The sequence below is a fragment of the Mus musculus genome, chromosome 14, assembly GCF_000001635.26.
Source record: "Mus musculus strain C57BL/6J chromosome 14, GRCm38.p6 C57BL/6J".
Classification (NCBI taxonomy): domain Eukaryota; kingdom Metazoa; phylum Chordata; class Mammalia; order Rodentia; family Muridae; genus Mus; species Mus musculus.
In genome coordinates, this window is record NC_000080.6 from 59,686,175 (window position 1) to 59,708,186 (window position 22,012).

Here is a 22,012-nt window from a genome sequence, read left to right on the forward strand (position 1 = left end):
TGGCTGTCCTCCTTATGAATGACTTCGCAAGGGCTTTGTGGTCATGGAGTATGTTTGAGGAGCCTGCTCGGCACCCAGCTGCAGACTGACTGGGAGTAGGCACTGAGTGGGACTGCTCAGAAGTGAATATGGGGACCTGGCACAGTTTGGAGATGGGGGTTCACTCCCCCCTGCAGCCCTCGGCCCATTAGGACCAGGGGCCCCACTCAGATAAAGCAGGGCACTTCACCTTAATCTGTAATGGAGTTCTAGCAGGAAGACGTCGGAGACGTGCCTGCCATCCTTCCCCACAGAGTAAACAAGGCCAAGCCACACATGCTTTAACACATAATACCTTAATTACTTCAAAGGCAGTTCTGAGGCCCAGTATTGATAAAAAACCAAGTTCAAAGAGGAGACTGTGGAATTTTAAGTTAAACAATAAATGAGAAAATGGCCAACATTTGCAGGAGAGAGGAAGGACCTTAAAATATTAATGTCTGATATTGCTGAATGTTCCGGGTCCCATACAAGATACGGGCTGCGTTGGTGGTAAACTAAGTGGTGTGCCTCACCCTGCTCAAAGTCACTTCACATGCTTCCCACAGCGACCGGATAGTCCTTGATCCATCCTCCCCCTCCTTCTGCACAGGATTGTGCTAGCCCTATTGCTGGCTTCTGGGCCAGGAGAGACAAAGACCGCTGGGTTTGAGATAGGGAGAAGAGACATGGAGTGTCCGTGGGGTGTCTCCATAGGGTAATGGGCTCTGAAGCCTAGAGGAGAAAGCAAAGCAGCATGCAGATAAACTGGCCTCAGGAGGGCAATGGCTCGCTCCCTTCCACAAACCAGAAAGTGTGTTTTCTCTGAGGATGCAACTAAGTCAGGTTGGCTTCTGTAAGCCAGCCCGAGAAACCGGTCACTGTTGAAAACCCTGGGTTGTGAGGCTGGGGAGGCCGGGGCTACTCTTTCTGCATGCAGTACTTGAAATTTAAGGCCATTTCCTCAAGATCCATGGTCTACGAAGGGCTGAAGTAGAAAAGGAATTTTAAATCTCTCTGTAGCGATGTGTGTTGTGATTTCACACTGACTGGTTATCAAGGAAAACCTAGAAGCATTTGCACTGGTGGGTAGTCAGGTCTCACTGAGGGTTAAAGTTTGAGCCATAACTCTGAAGTCAGGTTATCTGTGTCTTGTCCCCTGTGGCCTGGCTTCCTTCATCTTGTGTGCCATTCAAGACAACAGGTGACTGCAGAGGGATAGAGTGGGGACATCTGGTGACGGACAGGTGAGTCATTGTGAGCTCTCTGAGACAGGTAATGGTGGCTCTGGGTTACTTAAGAACATTAGTTGTACAAAGCAGCAGGTTTCAATATGAGATGTTCACACATCCATCTGATTTTTTTTTATCATTTTCAGCCCTCCACCCCACCACCTTCTCTCGTCCGCCTTCCCGCTGGTCCCAGCCCTTCTTTGCTTTCCCCAGGCACTTTAAAAAGAAACAACATCAACTTTTCATCCATTTGTTTCTAAAACCTATTTTCTGAGCTCCCTCTTTTGCATGCAAGGACAGCAAGCTAAGCGGAAACATCGAATTCTAAGTGTGGATGAAAATAAAAAGTGCTCTGTGCTTTGAGAGAAACTGGTTTGGTTATAATTTTTTTTAAAAAAGGCAAGCCAAGGCCCACTTGTACACAGAAATTATTGCCATTTACCTTAACTACCTATCGGGAATTATAATGAAATGAGGTCTGGATCGTATTGTGTGAGGCCTGGTAAGAGTCAAGACAGTTTGATAAAAGGAAGCGTGTTCCTCTGCTCGGTAGCCTTGAGCTTTATATCATTTATAGAGTGACAGTAACCAACTTCTGGAGGCAGAGTCATGCCTGGCAGCTTACTTAAGCGCGCTGTCACAGGTGACCGTCTTGGGAGAGTGTAGGCTAACGGATATTAAAATAGTTCTAGACAATTTACACTCCATGATTCTAACAAGACTTCTCATTAGCCAGAGATCATATATAACCAATTATGTTAATAAATGATAGGGTGATTTGAGCCCTCATAACTTCTGAGGAATAATATAGGGCAGGCTTTTGATGGTGCTCCAAATCTGAGTTAAGATGGTCAAAAAACGGATCTTCATCCAGAAAACTGTCAGACTTTGTGGGAAAGTGAATGACCTCACTCGGTTTCTCTCTTTTTACTATTAATAGCCCAGGTCCTGGAATGGAAATGAAGGACAGGGCAAGAAAGCAAGAGGTGCCTAGAAGAGAGGCACTCCCTGTCTTAGGTGTGCCTAGAAGAGAGGCACTCCCTGTCTTAGGTGTGCATAGGTGTGCACTTGGAGGCCAAGGCCTCCTCTGTGATAAAGTTTCCAAAGACAGGACAACCAGCCCTGGAGTGGCAGGCCCTGCGGTACCAGCATTCACAAAGCAGAGGCAAGAGAATCTCATTATCAATGCCAGCCTAGGCTATACAGAAAGCTCCTATCTCAAAAAAAACCAAGGGCTACAGTGTAGCTCAATAGAAGAAGATTTGCTAGTACAGTTATTGTGTTAGATTACTAGAACTGCAGAAAGAAAAAAGGGAGAGGGAGAGAGAGAGAGAGAGAGAGAGAGAGAGAGAGAGAGAGAGAGAGAGAGAGAGAGAGAGAGAAGAAATCAGTGGATAGAAGTACAGTGGTTCTCAACCTTCCGAATGCCGCAGCCCTTTAATGTGGTTCCTCATGTTGTGGTGACCCCCTAAACATAAAATTATTTTCATTGCTATTTCATAACTATAATTTTGCTACTGTTATGAATTGTAATATAAGTATCTGATAAGCAGGATATCTGATATGTGACCTCCTGAAGGGCAACACCTCCCCCACATACACGGGTTGAGAATCATGGATGTAGAGCATGGTGTGTGTGTGTGTGTGTGTGTGTGTGTGTGTGTGTGTCTGTGTCTGTGTCTGTGTCTGTGTGTGTGTGTGTGTGTGTGTGTGTGTGTCTGTGTGTGTGTGTGTGTGTGTGTGTGTGTCTGGGGAGTGTGGAGAACATTTTCTAAAACTTTGCATAACTGCAGTTCAGACACAAAGATCCCAGGTGAGTCCTGTGCCTTTGCCAGGGCAATCCATCTATCACGTTCTTCCTCTTCTTGGAATGAGCCACTAATTTACTTGCCTTGGCAAATATTTCCAGCTTGGAGTATAATATTACACAGAATATAGACCCTATGCTCAGTGGGACCAGGCCCAAATACATTCATAACATTCTTGTTCATGATGGGGATAGCAGAAGTCTAGGCATCAAGGAGATATTGCAAATGGGCATAAATACTTTGGGCACACCCAAAGATCAGCTAGTTTAACACACTACTCTTCTAGCTTCTCCTGATAATGCAAGAGCAAAATGCATTCAGGAAATGATTATGTGAGTCAGTAGGGCCAGGTGATGGGATGCCACTTCTAAGAGAGGCTGTGCTTCCCACCCCTGCCAGGCAACAGCTTCCCAGACCTCAATAATACAATAGGTAAGGATAACTTTCCCTGCTGGCTCCTCAACTCTCAGAGGGGCTCTGGTTCCGGCTGGAACCCAGCTGGCAAGCTCCTCGGAGAGGAAGTGACTTTTACTCTTTCCATATGTTGGAGTTGGAAGCAGTACCATCTGATTTATCATCGTTAATATGTAAATGGTGCTAATTTTATAGCCTGGGTCCTATAAACAGGACCCAGACAAGACTTGTTAGAGGGAAGAGATAATTTGCTCCATGGTGACAGGGAATTTGTACTTGAAATGCATTGGAAGGGGTTCTGAAAACACAAGAGGAGGCAGAGCCTTTGCAATCTATAAACGTTCTCTTTGAAATCAAACAAAGATACTTTTGCTAAAGACCCTCTTGGCAGAAGGAACCTCAATAAAACTCTGTTTTCATGACATTAATTTAAGATAGCTGCATTAAGATAGCTAGGGACGAATCTGTGAGTCTGTAACGACTGACTTCCCATTAGACTCAGCCAAGCCAAGAAGTGTGTCCCTAAAACTAACTTATTTGCAGAGCTGCAACAAATTTAGCTATGGAATAAACCCATTGTATCAAAATTGGGCCTACTGGCTCAAAAAGGAAATAAAAGAATGGATATTTTCTCACTGCACATCTATTATGTTAAGGAAATAACCTTCCTGTGTATATATATATATATATATATATATATATATATATATTCATTTCAAAAGTTCCAGCTATGCCATTTATAGAACATAGCTATAGCAAACAAAACAGAAGCAGTAGTTAGTCAAGGCATTTAAGGAGTTAAAATTATTTGGTTTGTCGTAGTTGAAAAACTTAGCTAAAGAAAAACAAAAACATTCACTCTAGGAAAACCATCACTCCCCTCTCTCTCTGCATCAGTTGTCAAGACTATGCCCAAATGAAGACTTTTTCAAAAGATATCCCTGTCAGGCAAGAATAATTCCTGTCGAGTGTGGGAGCGATGAGTAGATAAAAATGAGGCCTGATGCCTTTTCCTGGAAGGCTTGGGTTAACAATCTCACTTCACTTCCTCAGGGCCCTGAAATAATTGTGGTTTGCCCAAGCTAGAAGTCTCAATTTTCAGGGAACGTGGCCACATATCTAGGAGGAACTGGACCCGTTCGAATCTAAACCAATACTCCAGGCTCCTGAATGAAATTAAAGGTTAATATTCTCTTGGGACATCACTGCTTCCTTTGTACTTTAGGAATGATATAATTTAAAACATAGAAGCGGGAAGTGAGTTTGAATTAATTTCTATTTAATCTTCATCATAATTTTGCATTTGTGATGAGATTCTCTTACAGACTTGTAAGCTCTCGGGAAGCGTTTGACTGGCAGGGTTGCCACTGTGAGTGAGTTGGTGAGAAGAACGCAGAAGGTTCTTTCCGCTTTGTCGTGGAAGTGAGGTACTTGCTTCCGCTTTCTCTCTATAGAGGGAGGTTTGAGCCAGGCACCGTTTGTGGTTTCTTAGCCTCAACTTTAAGATGTGAAATGAGTCTCAGGTCATGTTTCCTAAACGTGAGGAAACACATTCGTGTTTGGAAATGGCCTTTCGATCACACAGAAGACTGCCCCTGTCGAATGTCATGTGACCTCTGCTCAGTCTTCTTCCTCCTGTCAGATGTATTTCCTATCAAGATGGAGCTCGAGCTTAAATTAAAATAAAACTTTCTTTGTTAAGGGTCAGGAGTCCTGTTTCTTCTGCATCCCCACACCCCTCACGCGAGAGACAGCCGCAAGGGCAGCGGGGCAAGGTTGAAGGTCAGGCTCTGCTTTACACTTACGCTCTCCACGCCACGTCTTCAATCAAACACGCAGTCGGAACCAGGAACAATCCCAACCAGAAGTACGCAGAGCTCAGGACCATAGTTGCCTGCAAGAAAACACAAGTCACGGCCTGTTATGCTGTGTCCTCCCCACAGTGGGATGTGGTTTAATCAAGGTGGAGCATCCTGCAACGTGGAAGCAATGGGAAGTAGTAAATCCATCAGGACGAGCCAGAGACAGCTGGTTGGCTCCACTGCCTCTCACCGCCCTTCTCTCGGTGTAAGACCTTGTCTCTGCTTTGGAACTTCAAGCTCCCTCTGGAGCAGAATGCTGTTCTAATCCTCCATTCCCCTCAGAGAGAGATGGTAAAGCCATCCTACTGTAGGATAAACTGCTCTCTCAGGCTCCCTATACCGCTCTTACAGTGGCTCTCTTTCCTTCACTCCTTTCTGTGAGTTCAGCATCCCAGAGCCGACTGGCACAAAGATCAGTGGTTCTCTCCATTTGGAAGTAGAAGACATCCGTGCCAGAGACCCTGGCTTCAGGGCACTGAAATGACTTGGGATCTGTTATAGGTATGTGTGGCAATTATGGGAGGGTTTATTTGTTAGGTTTGATTTGTATCTTTGCCATTTTGCTGTCTCCTAATTTTTGAGACAGGTCTCAATCTGTAATCCAGGCCATCTTTAAACTCCTGATTCTACTGTCTTAGCCTATAGCTCCCAGGCCAGATGAGGATAACAGATGCACACCACCCACAAGGAGAAGAAGGCACAGTGAGCTAGAGATGGAGGCAAGAGAATCAGCTCAAGGGTCAGCCTGGTTATGTAAGATGCTGTGTCAATATCCCCTCCGCCAATGAGCAATAGCAGCAGCAACACAACGAACCAACCCAGACACCTCCTGCCAAAAGACAAGCAGACGGGGACAGAGGATACAGAGCACAGCTTTCTGTGGATTTCCTCATTCCAAGCAGGCTAAGCCTGGGACAGTTTGGGTTGGCAACACAGAGCCTGTAAGGCAGAGAGCTGCAGCTAACTACCAGTAAAGAGAGACACTTGGGACAAGAGCAGAGGGCAGGATCAGCGCGCGTACTTAACAGAAAAGGCAGGGACTGGAGAGTCTAGGTACCTTACAGTTTGGTTTGGTGTAAACAACTGTGAGGAGCATGGAGCTGGCTGGCAACTGGCAAGGCGGTTTCAAGGGGCAGCTGTTAGGCTAAGGAAGCAGAGTTGAAGAACGGCCGGGTCCTTCTGCTCCCTAAGTTTTCTTTCCATCTCACTGATACATTTTGCTAGAACTTAGTGTACAGTGGGGTGAGAGTCACAGGGGTGAGAGTCACACTTACTACATCACAGGGAATGCAGGGGCAGAGAGCCAGGGAGATCCTAGAGCAACTCCTGTCCCATGGATGCACACTGGTCCCAGTCTGGCATCCCAGTATCAACTCAGGCTGCCTTATTGCCCTCTCTACCTACAGGTCCCCTGTCAGAGTAATCTCATGTGTCCCTAGTCAGGAGCACCTACACAGTCTACCTGGCCAAGCCCACATGTGATAACAGCTTTCTGCCTCTGAGCTTCAACCCTATGGCTCTGTTTGTGGCTCTTGGCATTTATGACAAATATATTGACCCATGGTGACGTTTGGGAGTTGGGGGTTGCGGGGGCAGGGGGGTAGGGGAGGAGCACAGCTTGGCTCCTGCCTTTCTCCCAAATTGAGAGTATCAACTTTTCAAAGAGACATTTAAACCTATTAAAATATGTGCGTATGCGTTCCTGTCAATTATTCCTCTCAGAATTCATCCCGAGAAAGGAAAGCATAAAGAAGGGAGTCGAGAGTGTTCGTGAGAGCGCTATACATGCATAGACATTAGAAGGAATGTAATGGCTTCCTGAGATACATTACAGTCTGAAATGACAGTAACGTATACTTGCTGTATGGACACAGAGATGTCAAATTACATTGCTAACTAACCAGATGGGTTCCAAGACCCCTCTGAGGATCCTGCCATGGGGTCTGTGGAGAAGCCAGGGTAACTGGCCCAAGCCTCATGACTAAGCCCAAGGCATTCTCTCCAGAGGATGCCCAGGAAACATCACCCCCAAATACTGTGTCTGGGAGCAGAGAAATCTTAGCCATACACATAGGGTCAATAGGTATTGATGAGGCTTCTCCTTGCTATCCCTCAGTAAGAAAACCAACCAACTAACCAATCAAACAAACAAACACACAAACAAACAAACAAAACATTTCAGAATGCAAAGTCAGTGGAGTGGCCCATACTCTGGTAGCCTAGACAGGGTCTATCCCTTCACACATGCAGCTGCTTACATGACTGGGGAAAACACATGGAATGACACATCAAAGCCAGTCTAGGTGGCAGCAATAATGAGTTGAATCCTCATATTTATCTGTCTATCTCTGCTTCCTGTTTTTCTACAGAAAACAAGTGTTATTTAAATGACAGCAAGGTCAACATTCACTCTAAACCAAGCAACTGTTGGAGTTTGGTCTGCTGCTATGTATTCAGATGCTTAAATTTTATATCCCAAGACCTGGTACACCAGCCTTTGTTGTGTAAACCTCACCTCCCATTATACCTGATTGGTTAATGAAAGTTGCTGATAGCCTGTAGCTTGGCAGAGAAAGGTAGGCAGAGCTTTGGTTCTCAGGCTTGGGGTCTCAAGTAGGGACCATGAGGAGAAAGGAGAGAGGAAGTCGCCATGGGGTAGTATGGACCATGAGCATGTGACCATGAGCATGTGGCCTGATGAAGCAGGAACGGGGCAGCTAAACATATGGCAAGTAATATATTGGGGTTCAAGGCATGAACTTAGACAAAATAGTTTAGAGGATTGATGTCTGCACAGCTCCAGTGTTTAAAGCTTATTATAATTCTAAAGGTCTCTGTGTCTTTTATTTGGGTAATAGCTGGTTAAAGAGTAACTGCTGTATTAATTCCCAGCATTGGTTATTAACTACAAAATATTTAAATCACACTACAGGCAACTGAGGCAGGGTCTGGGTTGGCTTCTCTGACTGACAGTCTTCAGAGCCCAAGAACCTGGTTCCGGAAAGGACTGGATCAGCCTCTACTGTTGAGGTTATGAGCAGAAACATCTGCTACACTTCTTGAAGAATTTGGTCATTCTACAACAATGATGCTGTGCTTCAAATAAAGCCAGAAACTTAAAGAGAGTCAATAAGTGCTGGGGGAAAAGAGGATCTCGAACTTGGGTTCCCTCCCTAGAAATCTGAAGCCTCCTCCCAAATGAACAGTGGCTTCAAGCAGATGTTCAGCACTACCATTGTTGGTTTTTAAAGCTTGGGGCTATGAATATAAAGCACATGTAACTGACAAAAGCGTGTCTCAGGAAAAGTTGGAAGGATGTGGCAAGTGTGAAGAAGGCTACAGTTGACCTGTAGAAAAGGGGACTAAGGCTCGTGTGTGGCGCTGTACAGTGAGAGTCCCCTGAAGCACTGCATTCAGTCCTCTGCAGACCCTTTCTACAGAAGAGAGACACTGCACTTCCCCCAAGTTCCTGTTGCCAGAGAGGCATTACCCCAACCCCACCCAACTGAGGTGGCCCTGCCCTGAAACCCTGCCCCCTGTCCTAACCACAGCCCACCCCTCCATTCTCCCACCTTACCCCAGGTTCCAAGCAAACACAGAGATGCTGAGATTTCACCTCAGGAGCTCAGCTTTTGCTTCTCCCAGAAACTCTAGACACCAGCTTCACATTTTAAGTAAAAGAAATTTTGTAGAATGTGGCACGTGAAAAAAACCAGAAACACAGGAGGGAAGAAGATCGCCACCCTGCTTAACAACACAAGGACAGATTAGAATGTGGGCCGGAAATAGTCTTCAGTTGTGGTGTATGGAACCCTCTCTGCTGTCCCTTCCTTACCCTATTCTTGGAAAGTTATTTTCCAGTCACAGGCTAAAAGAGTTTCAGTTTTGTTTTTGAGGTCTGCCTCTCCAAAACTTTGATTTCTGTTCATGTGCACGTGAAGGGTTAAACCAAGTCTCTTCCCTTTCTAATGTGAGTTGACCTTGTTGCTTGTTTCTGCTTTTATGAAACATGGTATTACTCTTCAGCCCTGGCTGGCCTTGAACCTCTGCTTCAGTCTCATGCCTCAGTCTTCTGAGTGCTGGAATTACAGGTGACCGCTTATGGTGAGCTGTTTTAGGCAGGATGCTGACAGCTCTGTCTGCCCAGGGAGGCGGTTCAGCAGGGTACACGGGTGGAAGCTGTGTGGCCCTCAGGAGGCCTGGCTGACAGGCAGGTGTGCTATGCACACATCGCTGGCCCTGCAGTCTTGGTTCACTCAAGTAGATCAGCCTTAACTGGAGTATATCGAAAGGAGGACTGGAAAGTGCACGCTGACTGGTCACAGAACAGGATGGAGGAAACCAATTCCATGCTGAGCGCTGTTCTCCTTCCTCAGTCCTTAGTCATGTCTACCCTTCCCCATGCAAAGCGAATCTCAGCACAATGTTACGCTTAGATTTATGACAAAGGAAGATGACATCTTCTGGAGAGACACCTATAAAGTATTCACTCAGAAGCCCTGTGTGAGGCAAGTGATTGGCCCTGCAGCACCCTATTTCTTGTGATAACTCAGAAGCTGCCTCCCACATACCACCTAATGGCCAAGAAATAGTCCACTGACACAGCCAGTGTGTCTGAGCAATGGAGACTTGAACCCATAGCTGCCAGCATGAAAATCTGTCAGCTCAGCCTCCCTGTCACCTGTACCTGAGAGTGGAAGAGATTAAGCCACCATCCATTTCACTCCTACAAATGTCACAGTGTCATTAAAGACATCTGTCTGGGGAATGCAGCTGATATAAGACCCCAAGTACCAGCCTTAGCACTGCAAATAAATGGAAAATAATACTACATGAAATAGATTCTTTTTTTTTTTCATTTGTTTTGATCTGTTTGGTTTTGTTCTTTGAGGTGGTGGTGGTGGTGGTGGTGGTGGTGGTGGTGGTGGTGGTGGTGGTGGTGTCTCTCTGTGTCGCCCTGGCTGGCCTAGAACTTGGTATATACACCAGGCTGGCCTTGAATTCATAGAGATCAGCCTGCCTCTTCCTCCTTAGTTCTGGAATTATGGCCTGGGCCACACACCAGGCAGTAGATTGCTGTTGACAGTAGACTTTTTTATACTTTGTTGTTGGTGGTTTGACTTTCGTAACCAGAGCACCCGCAAGTTTTATCGGTAAACCTTGTTGTTGCAGAATCCCAGATAGTGATTCAGGGAGTTTCTACAAAGCAACTCCTCGTCTATCCCCACCAGTAGACAAGATGGTGCTTTTTAGGGCTTAGACCTTAAACACACTAAAATGCACAAATGTTAAACCCCACAGAGTTTTGGTTACTGTCTACGTATGAGTAGTGTCTGCTCACACCAAGCTATAAGATACTTCTATTACCCCAGAGGGCCCTCCTGTGTCTGACCTTCCTAGCCAATTCTGTTTCACAAGACAATGGCTGTCCTGATTTCTGGCATTTTAGTGGTCTGGCTGATTGTAGAATTCTAATGATTCTGAATGGCACAACAGTGTAGGAGTTTGTTTGATCTGGCTGTCTTCACTCAACGTAAGGGCTTTGAGACGGAACCATGTTTCAGTGTGGATCTGTAATACATGCACATCCTCCCCTCCCCTCCCCTCCCCTCCCCTCCCCTGCCCTCCCCTCTCCCCCTCCAGTAGTCACTGTGTGAGTATACTGAATGCTGTTTTCTTACTCTCCTGTTGATGGACATCTGGGTTGTTTCCAGCTTGGGCCTGTTGTTAAGAACAAGGCGGCTGTGCAGGCCTCTGCACAGTCTTGTTTTATGGACGTGTTTCCATTCCTTGCAGGTAAACACCTCAGATTGGGATTGCTCTGTCACTCAGGAAGCCTGGGATTCACCTCACAGAAGCTCCAGTGGGCCACCAATGGCTACACAAGCACAGCAGTGTGTGAGCACTCCAGTGGCTCCTTATCCTCGTGGTGACTGGCATTTAGTCACTCCAGTGGCTCCTGGAATGATGACATTATGCACAGAGCGAGGCTACTCTCTGTACAGTCACTACCCCTGGGATAAAGAGGAGGAAGCCCCACAAGAGAGGGGAGCTCATGCCTTCTGAGTGAGTATGGTAGGTAGTTCACGCCTACTGTCCAGCATCCAGAGGCTGAGGCCAGAGGCCTGCTTTCAATTATAGGCCATCCTGGGCTACATATAGAGTTCCAGGCTGGGCTGGCATATAGCATAAGACTGTGACTCAGAAAACTGGAAAATAACCAAGCAGGAAAACACATAAACAAGCAAACAAACATGTAGGAGGGGGAAAAAAACCCTGAAGCAAACAAAGCCTCTTTCCCCTCCAACAAACAACACAGGGTGCTGTTGTTCTGAACAGATGAGAAGACACTGCCCGAACAAGGGGCCAGCAGCAATTTTCTTACTAGATCATCTCTTAAAGCCTGCACATTCTTAACTGCTTTTTCTTTTCAAGTGGGCATATGAGTCTCCATTTTTCTCCTTGTGATCTTGTTTTAGAGAATGGATGGTTGGTTTAATTACATTCCTGTGTGATTATCTAAAGTTGTTTGGTGTCTGGTAACTTCTTTCATAGCCCTTTAGAGATGCCCGAGATATCCAGACCCATGGGCCCTCAAGTTTGTCACACACAACAGTGCAGTTCTGCACAGAACCTGTGCGTGTATTCATAGACTTTAAGTCTTCTCTCAGTGACCTTGGCCCTTAATAAGAAGTAGGACCTCTGGGAACAGATATCATGCTGTGTTATTTCAGGGCCACTCTGTGCAGATTCAGTAAGGTTCCTTTTATCTCCCCGGAGAGCTCTCACTCACCGTTGGTTGGATCCCCAGGTATGGAATCAGCACACAGAGAAACTGAGGTCTAAATTTGTTTGGGTGTGGATCGACAAGGCAATTCTCACTGTATGGCACAGGGTGTGGAATTGGGAATTAAGGCGGGGTGACAGCGGCTGCTGACACTCATGGCTCTCCTTCTTAGGTGGAAACAGGGCGAGGCTAAAACTGTGTTGGCCAGTCTCTACCTCTACCTTCAGGAATGATGCAAACAAACCAGGCTTGATGCAGGATTTCTGTCAGCTCCATCTCCCCTGTCGGCCAACCCCACCAAGCTGTGACTCCTCTGGCAGGGGTACACCTGTGGCTTCCAGAAGCCATTGGTGTCTCGCTAGGGTCCTGTGCATGTGCAGGATATTGTGAATATTTACAGTCACAGCCAAGTCCTACAATCATCATTTCTAGGTTGCTAAGAGAAAACTGGAGAAAGGCCTTGTCTCAACACAGCCAGCTTTCTACAGTCTTGAAGAAACAAGATGTCTACCAGTCCAAACTCCTGGTCTTCTGCAGTATTAGATCCAACATGGAAGCAAGCACTAATGAAGAGAGAGGGAAGATACTGTGTATCCTCTGAGCCCTGAGGAGGAAGATAAGCCTCATCCACCCTGTTCCTGATCAACTGTGTCTGGAAAGTCCAGGCAGGGGCTGGGGCTGGAGTTAGCATAGCTGAAGCTAATTCTCCTTCCTGGCAGAGCTGGCAGAGATGAACTACTTCCCGTTCGTCCATTCTCTGGAAGCCGAAACACCTCAGTAACAGAGCAGCACAGGTTTTATGCCAGCCATACTCACCAGTGATGATCTGCCCACCTCCCCTCCCAAAGCAAACTGAGGAATCTAATCAAGTGGGCGGATGCGATGTCAAAGGAGAGCATCTGAAAGGGCCACAGAGCTCATCGAGTGTTTCTGGGGGAGACACAGAGCCTGTGAGTTTTCCAGAGGAGCTGGGATTACAGTTTCTAAGAGCACTGTCTAAGTCCCCTTGGGCCACTGTCACAAATAGCAAAGGCTATGTGGCGAAACAGTGGATATTCATCTCCTTGTAGATCTTAGGGCCAGAGGTCTCTGAGCTAGGGTTGGAGAGCTCTTAGCAGACACCTGGCTGGTTAATCCATGCCCCCCGCCCCCATGTGTATATCACTTCTATTACATGTATGCTCAGAGAACAAGTTCCAGAGCGGCCCTGGCTGCCCCTCTTATGATGACACAGCTACCAGAAGACCCGCTTCATGACTAACTGAATTTGTCTGCTCACGGTTCATCTCCTACTCCCATCACAGTGGAAGTGATGACCACTTCCACAGCTGAATTTGGGAGAGAGGGGGTGCCATGAACAGTCAAGCCACACTAGACAGGGATACAAGGTCAGTTCTGCCTTTTTATTTCTCATGTAACCATGGTTTCTTAGCTTATTTCTCTGAAAAAAATGACTAAAATATCGATTGTACCAGAGGAGTGGTTACCTGAGGTTTAAGTGAGTGGTAAATGTGATTTTGTGCCATGGCGTCCAGCTATCAGACCTCCCCAATCTCTTCACAATGCTGACTCGAACCACAAGCCTTCCCCCCTTCCCCCAACATCCTAGGGATGGTCAAGATTAACCTGAATCAAGTTTGAGAATAAATGGGCTTCAAAAGATTCTGATCTGCTGTGGTGTGTGACGTCAGCCACTGCTGTTCTCAGGTGGGCGGACCTGTGGAGTTGGGAGCTATCGAGTTCCTAAACCCATGTCACCCAGTGAGTGGCTCACTGGTGACAGGAAGTAGTGTGGACAGTAACGGTGCCACATACAGCAATCTCAGAGCTCTCCCTAGCAAGGGTCAGCGCTGCTCATGTGTGCTGCTGTCCACCAGCAGCCTGGTTTTAATCAACTAAAGCAAACTTCTTATTGCACCACGCCAGACACTACTTATCTCCAAAGACCCTGCCAAGCACAGACTCAGGCGCTGCCCCGTGATGAAGGATGTTAGCTACTAACAAGAAAAGCGGGGAGAAAATGGGATAGAATTGCTCATGGAAATGTCTCCCCAACGCCCCATACCCCCCCCAACCCCCGGCAGACGGCGCCTCCTGGATTTCCAGAACAGGAAGGAGGAAATGCTGAGTGCAAACGATTCCAGAGCCTCAGCTGGGGCTGAGGACAGGAATTCCATAGATTTCAGAGCTGAGGACACCAGGCTTCCTAACAGACAGATAATGATCACCTCGGATGGGGACAGATTCTGCTCCTGCCTGGAGTGCTGGCGGTCCAGGTGTTGAAGGTGAGCTGTGATACGTGGCCTGACAGAAAGGATGCTGAGAAGGACCACCTCCCAGCCTCTGCTTTTCTAGCTGCAATGAATCGAGACATGGCAGTAGAAAACACGTGATTTACAGCATGCTCATTTGCACAAACACCCTAAATATGAGACATTTTACCCCATTGAAAAACCTCTATCATTCAGTCTCAACTACAGGTTTGGGAAACAGATAATTTCATATCATGGCCACCATTTTGCCCAACACTGGGGGCTTAAGGTAACCGGCCCCTTTGAGAATCCATGCCACGCGATCAGTGACTGGCCTCCTAGGCATGTGCCGCTACCTTCCACTACTGGAGGAAGCCATCCCTGTAGCAAGTTCCAGGTTAGTAGGACTCAAAGCTAGGAATGAATATCAGGGTTTAAAAAGAGCTGGAGTCTTAGGTGGCTTGCCAGCTGGCATAAGTGACACATGGTGGCAATAAGCAGGAGAAACGCAAGCTCGGGTGGATGTGGAAGGGTCTTCAGTCTATTCCAGGGTCTTCCCGAGACTCAGGCTTTTCTCGGTGGACGCTGTGGCTCGAGGTTGCTCCTCTTTCCATCTGGTGGTTTTTCTTGCTCTGGTTTTTATTCAGTATCTCAGAGCTGTGCTCAAGGAGTAGGATGCTCAAGAGGAGATGGCCCTTGGAGACAGGGCCACTGGGCCCTCACTGGCAGTGAAGATGCTGCGAGGCAGTGGTGGAACTTGTAGCATGAGACTCAGGAGCTGCGTGGGGAGTGGGGAGCCAGGTTCAGCAGCACGTGGGGGCGAAACCATGTCTCTGACCTCAGAAGCACCAGTGACCCTGGTCATTTAGCTTCTTGGGGATATGGCTCCTTTCCCTCAAACCAAGACATCATAGTGCGTAGCATTTACTTCCCTTCTGTTCACTGCCATGCACTCTATTCCCCTCCACCAGAACCCAGGAAGCCCTGGGGCTAGCCCTTCGAAAATAAGCACCTAGCTCTTGTTTCCTCCAATTCTGCAGTGTTCCTCCCCTCCCCGAGTGGCTGCACGCCACAGCGTGCTAATCTTGAGACAGCTCTGCCTGTAAAATGACTTCTCTGGAGCAAATGAGCTCAGTGACTGGCTCAGGTACCTGGTGTGTGAGCCCCTGCCAGCTGGCTGTCATCCACCCCTCAGCTGCCTGCCCAGAGCAGAACAATCCAGGGACCCCTCGATGAGACATTTTCTCCAGTGTTTTCTTAAGCCCTGACAACTGCAACTGAAATTTAGCAGCAGCCTGCAGCCCCCTTGGGGATTCCTTCTTTTTCTCTCTCTCTCTCTCTCTCTCTCTCTCTCTCTCTCTCTCTCTCTCTCTCTCTCTCTCTCTCTCTCCTCCTTTCCTTTTTAGTGAAAAGTTTTCTCTGAAAGAAGAGTGCTGATAAAGAATTTATGATTATGGATGAAGACTGGAAAATCTCTACTGTCCTGAGGACTAGATTAAGAACCTAAATCAGGACTTCTTGCTTTAAAAAAAAATTCTCTCCCCCCCACCCCCCATGATGCCATAATGCATGAGGTATCTGGACCCCTAGGAGGGGGCAGTTAGTTCTCTCCCAATACTAAGTGTATTCTGAGGATCAAAATAAGGTTGTCAGTCTTGGTGACAAGTGTCTTTACCCCCCTATGCCCCCCCCACCCCAGCCACCTCCTCCAGCCTGCTTTCTGCTCTTCAAGTTCATTTATTTCTATGATGAAAGTAGATTTCACAGTGACTGTCAGCCTTGCCTCCTGACAGCAGTATTTGGACGGTCGTGATATGCCGCCCTCTTGTTACTCTGGAGAGACGCATACACCTTCTCTGTGGCCTCATCGCAGGCTGCAACCCAGCACAGGTCTGATAGACCCTGGTGTACACTGATCATACACCCATCTTATTGAGAGCTCAGGACTTGCCAGTACATCCTGTAAGAACTCCTAACAGGGACATCATAAATAATACGCCTGTGTGTTGTCTATAACTAACCTTCACTTCTCCCTTCTTATGTCTCCATCAGTGAGATCACTGGCCTGCGTACACTTGAGAGGTGGCTCTGAGTCTCAGCCTCTAGTCTCCCCTCAAATACCTTTCCCGGATCCTCCCACACATATTACTTTGAAGTCCCCCAGAAATCCCACAAGGGAGACACTAACTGTTCCTGTTTCAGAGAGAAGCAACTGGGACTCAGCAGTGGAGTTGCTTGTCCAAGGTCACAGAGCTGAGTTAGTTAGGATGAGAATGCAGGCCTGTGGCATGCTGGAGCTGGTGCCTGTCCTATGGCTGATGTCAGAGCCCCATCCTCCCAGACAGCAACTGCACTGTTAGCTCCACTGAGCCAGTGGTACTCTCTCTGTGGCTGCCATTTTCACAGCTCTGACTTAACCAACTGCCAACTTTCAAACATGTACAACCTAGCTTCCACTTTCCAGAAATCAATCCCAGCCGAACCTTACAGGTATGCGTAAATTCTTTAACCATGTTTCCGAGCTGTCCTGTTGTCCTTGTATCACAGCCTCTGAAGATGGTGGTTGTAGGAGCTGGGCCATTTCTGAAGGCTGCTCTGGCAGTAGTAGTCACTGAGCATACAGATGTGTTTCTTTACTCTGAACAACAGAACCGCTGGCTCCTGCTCAGGGCTGTGGGCTGCACAGGCTGTGCGGAGTGTGGCTGGCTTTCATAGCTGGCGACTAAAACTTATGACTATGAAGAAAATGACATCTTACTTTTCAAACCTTCCCCAGAGGGTGTCCACAAGCACTCAAATACCATTTTTATGAAAGGAGAGTAATTGGACAAGAAGAACGCGCCTCGGGTCAACAGTCTTGATTGCTCAGTCACAATTATAGTGGAGACATTGGGATTCTGCTACGGGTCTCTCCAGAGACTACAGCAGCCGCACAGGCATGGAGGTCCATCTCGGATGCCCTGGAGGTCAAGCTCTTATTCCTCAGTGTAGCAGGCTGTATCAGTGTAGCAGGCTGTATCTTAGCAGCTATTATGTGGCTCTTTCTGCAGATTCACACACACACACACACACACACACACACACACACACACACACACACACACAGTCAAGAAGAGTATTTCAAATCTCTGCAAAGTAATATTATAGGTTGTATTTCCCCAGGTCTGTGCATATAGAATATATCACAGTAAATGGTGGACAAAGACTACTTCTGTCTTTGAGGGGGTGAGGATGTTGGGCGGGACAGGGGCAACATGGGCAAATATAGCTATGATTTTAGTCAGCTTCAGACAGACTTACATAAGTTCATGATCAGTGCTTGAATATACAGTATACTTTATTCTGCAGTTTTTGTCTTTCTGTGTGTAAGTTGTCACAATTCGCATACATCTCATTCTTGCTTCTCAGTGCTTGGCCCAGCCAGGGTGCTGAGGTCCAACGTGATGAAAGATGGCTTCTGTTGGTTTATTTTGTTCTGTTTTGTTGTGGTGCTTAAAGTTGGAACCCAGGTTCTGGTAGAATCTGGGTTTGGTGCAGACGACACAAGTGCTCTCCCACTGAGCCATACCCAAGACCTTGAGCTGCTGAGCCCGAGAGGTGGCTCACGGCCACAGTCAAGTCCGTCTGAGTGGGGGCTGCTGCCGGAACTCATGGGGACCCAAGGAGTAATGCAGGACGTGGTCAGTGTCGGGGAGCAAGGTCCTAAGACAGCGCGGTCATGAAAGTCTAGAGAAGGAACTGTGGACGGGGTTCACTTTGAAAAAAGAATACGGATTTGGGTACCAGTTAAAAGAGGCATCTGAGGAAGGGTAGAATCTATGCCAAAGAGGAGGCCTCTTCAGCAGTTGGGCATGAGCTGGAGCTAGGAAAGTGTCAGAGGGGCAGTGTGGAACCCCACAGGAGCATGGGTTAGGCAGGGGGCAGTTGAGACCAGGGTTGTGAGGCTCAGAAACTATTGGTTAGAGGGAAGTCAGGGGATCCTGGTTCTGGGGAGAACCTGAATAGGTGGGTATGGAATTTTTTGAGAGGAGGTGAACACACTGAGACCCACCTAGGGTAACCATGAGAATGAGAAATGAAACCACTTGTCCCAGTGTGTGAGGGAAGGACCTACTCCGGAAGGCCCCCAGAGGATGCCTGAAGCCCACACCTGTGCTTTGAGCGATCGCAGGAAACCGAAAGGCAATGGCAAGAACCATCTTTTAATGTCAGAAAAAGGGAGGCGAGGGTGTGGTGGTGAGCAGAACAGATGGAGTCTGTCCCTGGGCTGTGAAGAGGAGAGTGAGAAACCGGAAGACGGGTTCAGAGCGGAAGGCTGAGGCAATGCAGGCCAGAAGTCACTGGGAGCGCAGGAGTTAGCTTTAAGATTTGGGAGGAGACTGGGTTATGGAGGAGGGACCTTCCTAGGGATGGGAGGAAGCTAAGGACAGGGAACATCCCAGGCACTGCACCCCACCCAAGGAGGTCTGAAGATTAGGCAGGCATGCTAATAGATGAATGACTCACGGAGGAAAATCTCCAGGGATGCAGCAAAAGTGAGAAAGGAGAGTGAAAATTTTTTGTTTTGTTTTTGTTTTGTTTTTGTGGAGGGAAGGCCCGAAAGTGGAAGAGGGCTGGTCCAAATGATGATTCAAGAGATGAATCTGAGCTCCTACCTGGAATACGCACCATTATTGAAGGCAAGTAGCAAAGAACAACAGAAAATTCAAGAAACAATCAGGTCTATGGTTCGGATGCTTTCAAAAGAAAACACAGTTGCAATGAGATCCTGTTAGTTAAGGTAGACTACCATTGGAGGCTTGCAAAGGGAAGGAAAGCCCAGGAGTGGGGGTACATTTAAATCCAGTGGGGCCTCTGGGGTGAGTTACAGACATCCTTTCTTCTAACTTGACATGTGTTGACTTCTCTGCACTTATCAGGAAGTGTGGGTCCCTTCTAGCTCCCTTGCCCAGTGCTGTGACACAAGTTGTCTCTCAGCTGATTCTATTGCAACATGCAGTGCAAAGCCGCTAGGCCAGCTGAGGTTCCCCGGCACAGGCAATCCACTCCTGTTCACACCTTCGCTCCCATTACAACGGTGAGTGACTCCGGCCAAACATAGACACATGTATGTTTAGGTGTGAAAGTTAACGCCAGACGGTAATATGAAATACTACACATATGCAAAGGAGTTAATTTATAGTTACTGCGGGATCCATAACTTTACAATTTCCTGGCTTTGGTCTGTACAGGTTCTCAGACTCAACATGCTGTTGGCTTTCTCTCTGCAGCAGCGCTCTGTCTCCGGGCTGGTATTCCCCACTGTATTGGCCTGCCTGTTTCCAAGTGGAATATCGTGTTCTGCAAGTTTGCTCACTTCCTCTCATCTCTCTCAGCCCATCTGTATGCTTTATGTCTAACCTCCTGGGGCTTCACCTTCTCTGGCTCCGTAAATTGTAAATTTAATTAATGTACTTTTGACTTTCTCCACCAGGTCACTCTTGAAAATTTACATGAAACAGACCTACGTTTTCTCATCACGGCCTAATGGAAACACATTTGCAACGTTTCCCTCTGCAATCTATTTCAATTTATCTTTTCCATATATCTTCCCTCATTTCAAAAGTCTCAAATACAATCAAGCGAGAGTACTGTGCAGTGACCCTTCTGTGGAGAGCCTGCGGTCTGTGGCATTTCCCCATCTTGAAGCTGAGTTAAAATGTAAATCACACTTGCCTTCATATGCTCTTCATGATCCTCCAGACCCTTCTATGTCTGCGCTCTCCCATTGAAGCGTTCCTTAGGCTTTTATAAAACGGTCCCCTATTTCTCTGCTAATTTTGGAAACTTAATGTTTTCAGGGAATGAGAGAAACACAGCTAGCATTTCCCTGCAGTTTTCAAAGCCAGAACCAATGGGCTTACTTTAAGTTGCTGTTAAAAACAAAAGCAAAAACAATTCCCAATGGGTTGAACGAATGAACTCCCCCTACTTTAGTTGGTTACATCTTAAGTAAATTGTACATTAATTTAAACGGTAAATATTTAAAATTGTTAATGGAAGATAGATAAAGCCCTGGGTTTCCCTCTAATCCTAGCATGGGAGAGAGAGAGGGTCATAAGTTCAAGGGCATCTTCTTGTACCCAGCCAGTTAGTGGGCACACGGGGCTACATGAGACCCAGAGCCTGTAGGAGAGCCCAAGGCCAGGGACCAGCTCTTGGGAATGTCACTGTTCTACAAGTGGAAACCAAGAGGTTGAGATCCCGAGTTGTGGCGCGTTGATCGCCAATGTGTGCTTTGGTTTCTCTCAGACTTTTGTTTACATTACTCCCAAGGGTACTCGATACCAAGTCAACATATAATATTATGTTGACTTTAATCTGTTTGTCATTTAAAATGTCTTAATGATCTACTGTCAGTCACACTGCTCTCCTTATTAGCAAGTTGATTTCTCCTTAGCAGAAACATCTCCCTCCACATTTGCTCTAGAAAAAGACAAATCAACTACACTTGTAGAACATGACCCTGACATCATGCTGACCAGGGCATCCCGGCTGGACATGCATCTCATTGATGTTCTTTCTACCAAGAGTTCAGAGCACTAGAAATAAATCAGCAATGAAAGCCACTTCGGGGAAGGTGTGTGTGTGTGTGTGTGTGTGTGGAAGGGGGGGATCGGAAGATGTTTTCTGAAATTTATTTCACTAAGAATCTTTATTTAACTACTTGGCAAGCAATCTGGTTTTGAAAGCTACAGCCATACTGAAATATAGTTACCAAATATATTTGCGTTGCTATGAGAAGTATGGAGTCTAGGTTCCCTAAGTCTGCAGTATGTTGCTGGGGGTGGATTTAGTGATAGAATATTTGCCTGGCATGGAAGCAAGGCCCTGGGATCCATCCCCAACACAGCAATACATAAACAAGTGGTTGAACATTCAAAAAGCTTTAAGAGTAAAAATAAATATGAAAAGGTCCAGGTATGGCGGTGCACAGTGCTTGAGAGATAGAAGAAAAATGATCAGGAGTTCAAAGGCAGCCTGGGCTATACCGAGTATTCAAGGGTAGCCTGGGCTACATGGTCCTGTCTCAGGGAAACCAACAAAAACAAAACTCGAGTGGGCACATGGAAATACATCAGCAACCATGGAGCCTCTGGTCAGCTGCCTGCTGAGCACACTTTAATTTGTAAGTGGAGCACTGATCAGAGCAGCCAAGTCCTGTCTAACCTTCACCACTGAAGCTTTGCAAAGTTCTGCTACTGGGGTGGACAAGGCCACAAGTGGAGCCACTAGATAAAGAAACTCATGGCATCAAGGAAGAAATAGCATACCAGGGAAGCTTGGTCTCTGCTTAGTGGTGTGAACTCTTCCTAAGAATCTCCATGGAAACCAGAGGATGCTCCTCGTGCCAATTCGGACTGAACGGGGATTTGCGTGACTGGGAACTTTCCCCTTCTCCATTCAGTTTGCCTTGAAAACACTGCCTTCCCAGTGTCCTTCAGCTGAAGAGCACCAGGGAACACTTGTTTTGAGTCCATGGTCTTACTCCACCAAGGGTTGCTTCCTCAGAATTCTCCCCAAAGCTTTGGCGGGGCCTGTGTGCTCTTCAGCAATGAATTACTTCCACAGTTGCTACGGCCTACAGCCTCCCCAAATC

At 47.0% G+C, this 22,012-nt stretch overlaps 1 protein-coding gene across 1 annotated transcript in view; it reads right to left on the minus strand.

The window, feature by feature from the left end:
• Nucleotides 1–22,012, minus strand: part of Atp8a2 (ATPase, aminophospholipid transporter-like, class I, type 8A, member 2) — a 439,384-nt gene that overhangs the window by 38,644 nt on the left and 378,728 nt on the right. Inside the window, exon 33 of the mRNA NM_015803.3 lies at nt 5,278–5,366. Coding sequence (NP_056618.1) covers nt 5,278–5,366 — 89 coding nt within the window. The remainder of the gene's footprint in view (nt 1–5,277; nt 5,367–22,012) is intronic.